At 45.7% G+C, this 2,931-nt stretch overlaps 1 protein-coding gene across 1 annotated transcript; it reads left to right on the top strand.

Annotated features, from left to right (window-relative positions):
- The first annotated feature begins 216 nt into the window (after positions 1 to 216).
- LOC125145711 (kininogen-1a-like) lies at positions 217 to 843 on the top strand. The gene has a single exon (XM_047819785.1). The coding sequence runs from the start codon at positions 217 to 219 to the stop codon at positions 841 to 843; it is 627 nt and encodes a 208-aa protein (XP_047675741.1).
- The last annotated feature ends 2,088 nt before the right edge of the window (positions 844 to 2,931 follow it).

Here is a 2,931-nt window from a genome sequence, read left to right as displayed (position 1 = left end):
GATAAATTAGACAATCCTGTTCCCACTTTCAGGCCTTGGACCCACTCTTAGGACTTCAGGCCCCTGGTCATAGTCCCAGGACTTCAGGCTCCTGGTCTCAATCCCAAAACTTCAGGCTCCTGGTCTCAATCCCAAAACTTCAGGCTCCTGGTCTCATTCTCAAGACTATAGGCTCCTGGTCTCAGTCCCTGGACTTTAGGCCCCTGGTCTCAGTCCATGGACTTCAGGCCCCTGGTCACAGTCCCAGGACCTCAGGCTCCTGGTCACAGTCCCAGGACTTCAGGCTCCTGGTCACAGTCCCAGGACTTCAGGCTCCTGGTCTCAATCCCAAAACCTCAGGCTCCTGGTCTCAATCCCAAAACTTCAGGCTCCTGGTCTCATTCTCAAGACTATAGGCTCCTGGTCTCAGTCCCTGGACTTCAGGCTCCTGGTCTCAGTCCCTGGACTTCAGGCTCCTGGTCACGGGCCCTGGACTTCAGGCTCCTGGTCTCAGTCCTTGGAATTCAGGCTTCTGGTCTCAGTCCCTGGACTTCAGGCTCCTGGTCACAGTCCCTGGACTTCAGGCTCCTGGTCACAGTCCCAAGACTTCAGGCTTCTGGTCTCAGTCCCTGGACGTCAGGCTCCTGGTCACAGTCCCTGGACTTCAGGCTCCTGGTCACAGTCCCTGGACTTCAGGCTCCTGGTCACAGTCCCAAGACTTCAGGCTTCTGGTCTCAGTCCCTGGACGTCAGGCTCCTGGTCACAGTCCCTGGACTTCAGGCTCCTGGTCACAGTCCCAAGACTTCAGGCTTCTGGTCTCAGTCCCTGGACTTCAGGCTCCTGGTCTCAGTCCCAAGACTTTAGGCTCCTGGTCTCAGTCCCAGGACTTTAGGCTCCTGGCCTCAGTCCCAGGACTTTAGGCTCCTTGCCTCAGTCCAAAGACTTTAGGCTCCTGGTCTCAGTCCCTGGACTTCAGGCTTCAGGACCCAGTCTTTGGACTGCAGGCTCATAAAACCAACCACCTTCCATTCTGAGGCCCAGAAGCTCTTACACATGTTACTCTTTCCTCTAATTCCAAGGGCTACAGTCCTATCAGCTAAAGAATGGATGGCCCACCAGCTCTGAAGCATGTAAGCATTTACACGCTGTCCAGATACTTATAAATGTCACTCTGCCTTCCTGAGAGCTTCACTTACCACCCTAAAGCCAACAGGTCCTTACTCCTGATTTACAAGGCATGGAAGTCTTTATGTCTTACACCAATAAATACAGACCTGACATTTAAGGCCATGCTTTCTGTGTAAAATCAGAGGGATCACTCAGGAAAGGCACTAAATCATGACATAATCTTTGCCTTAAATAAACATGGAGTGTTCTGCAATCATGTCAGCATATGGGGGAAAATAATAAACAAGGAAGTCATATTAAATATTTTATGTCTCATTTAAATCATATCACTCTGTTTGTGTTGGTTTTAATAATTCGGCACTTGACACACACATCACATCACACACACATTATTTAAAAATAAGCTTAAATACCTGCATGAAACCTAATATACTTAGTTCTGTAAAAACTACATCAGTGCTATTTAAATATTTATGTTCAATTGCAGTGGTCTTCTGTATTCTGTGCTAGTAATGAAAAATACTTCACTACTGTACAAATCTACATGTACCTTAAAGCTGTGGTCTCCGATGTTTGAAAGCCAATGTTGACATATAAAATCACCAAAACAAACACGCCCCTAACCCAAACGGGTCCCACCCCTGTATCGATAGCTCCGCCCACACATACATACGTAACCCGGGCGACTAACGGAAAGAAACGTGTCTTTATCATAGCTGAAGGGAAGAACAATACGATTGTAGATAAACAAACAAGCAAAAATGCCACACAAGCATAATCATGTAAAGGACAAAGGCATATATTAGTTCTGTGTAACAAAGCAAAACCAACGTTACTCACCTATCGAGAAGGAAAAAAGCGCCTCAGCGTCTTAAGTAAAGTCGGCCACATATTCACAGGTCGGAGTTTCCCGAGTCGATAACTCCTGAGCTAAACGCTGTTACTACACAAAACGCGGTTGTAGCTGCCTCTCTACATTACTACGATAGAAAAGAGGTGTTATTTGTGTAGTAACAGCGTTTAGCTCAGGAGTTATTGACTCGGGAAACTCCAACCTGTGAATATGTGGCCGACTTCCTGCTCCTTCAGTTCTCTCCAGCGCTGGAAAGCTGATCCTATATTAACACGTCCTACTTCTTGTCCTTATCGTAAGTCTTTCTTCTCTTTCTTTCTTTGTTTTTATCCTCCATGTCGATGTTAAAACCGCTTTCTGCTAACGTCACACATGCACACCGAACACTCTCTCCGCCACATATTGACAAGCCCCGCCCCTTTCTGCTCATTGGCTACACGATTGGTTTGATTTTTGTTTTGATTTTTGTTAAGTATTCGGCCCGACTCAGTTTTCTGAAGCATTTTTCAAAAATCAGAGACCGCACCTTTAAGGTTGGTCTTGCTTTTTTTTTTTTTTTTAATGTCTTTCACATTACTCAGTATGCTCTTGATTATTAAAAGCTGGTTCCTTTTCTACAACAAGTGTTTGATTCCTATTATACTACTACAATTTACCAACAATTACAGCGTTTGCTCACTAACCACTCTGTCTTGCAGTTAATAGGAAAAAAATGCTGGTGATATTACAGGGAATCTGGTGTCCTGGTGGCTTAGTGGTTAACAGGTTTGTCTTACTTCTCTGGGATTGGAAAAATTCCTGGCTCTATGCTGTGTGTGTGGAATTTGCATATGTTCTCTTTGCTTCAGGGGTTTCCTACAGCTTCTCTGGGTCCCATCCTAAAGACAAAGACATGTAGATTGATTTGCTTCTCCAAGTTTAATGAGTGTGTGATTGTGTCCTGTGATGTGTTGATGCTCTGTCCAGGCACC

This window comes from Tachysurus fulvidraco, chromosome 10, assembly GCF_022655615.1.
Source record: "Tachysurus fulvidraco isolate hzauxx_2018 chromosome 10, HZAU_PFXX_2.0, whole genome shotgun sequence".
Lineage (NCBI taxonomy): Eukaryota > Metazoa > Chordata > Actinopteri > Siluriformes > Bagridae > Tachysurus > Tachysurus fulvidraco.
Note: the sequence above shows the minus strand (reverse complement) of the source record. Positions and strands in the feature narration are given on the sequence as shown.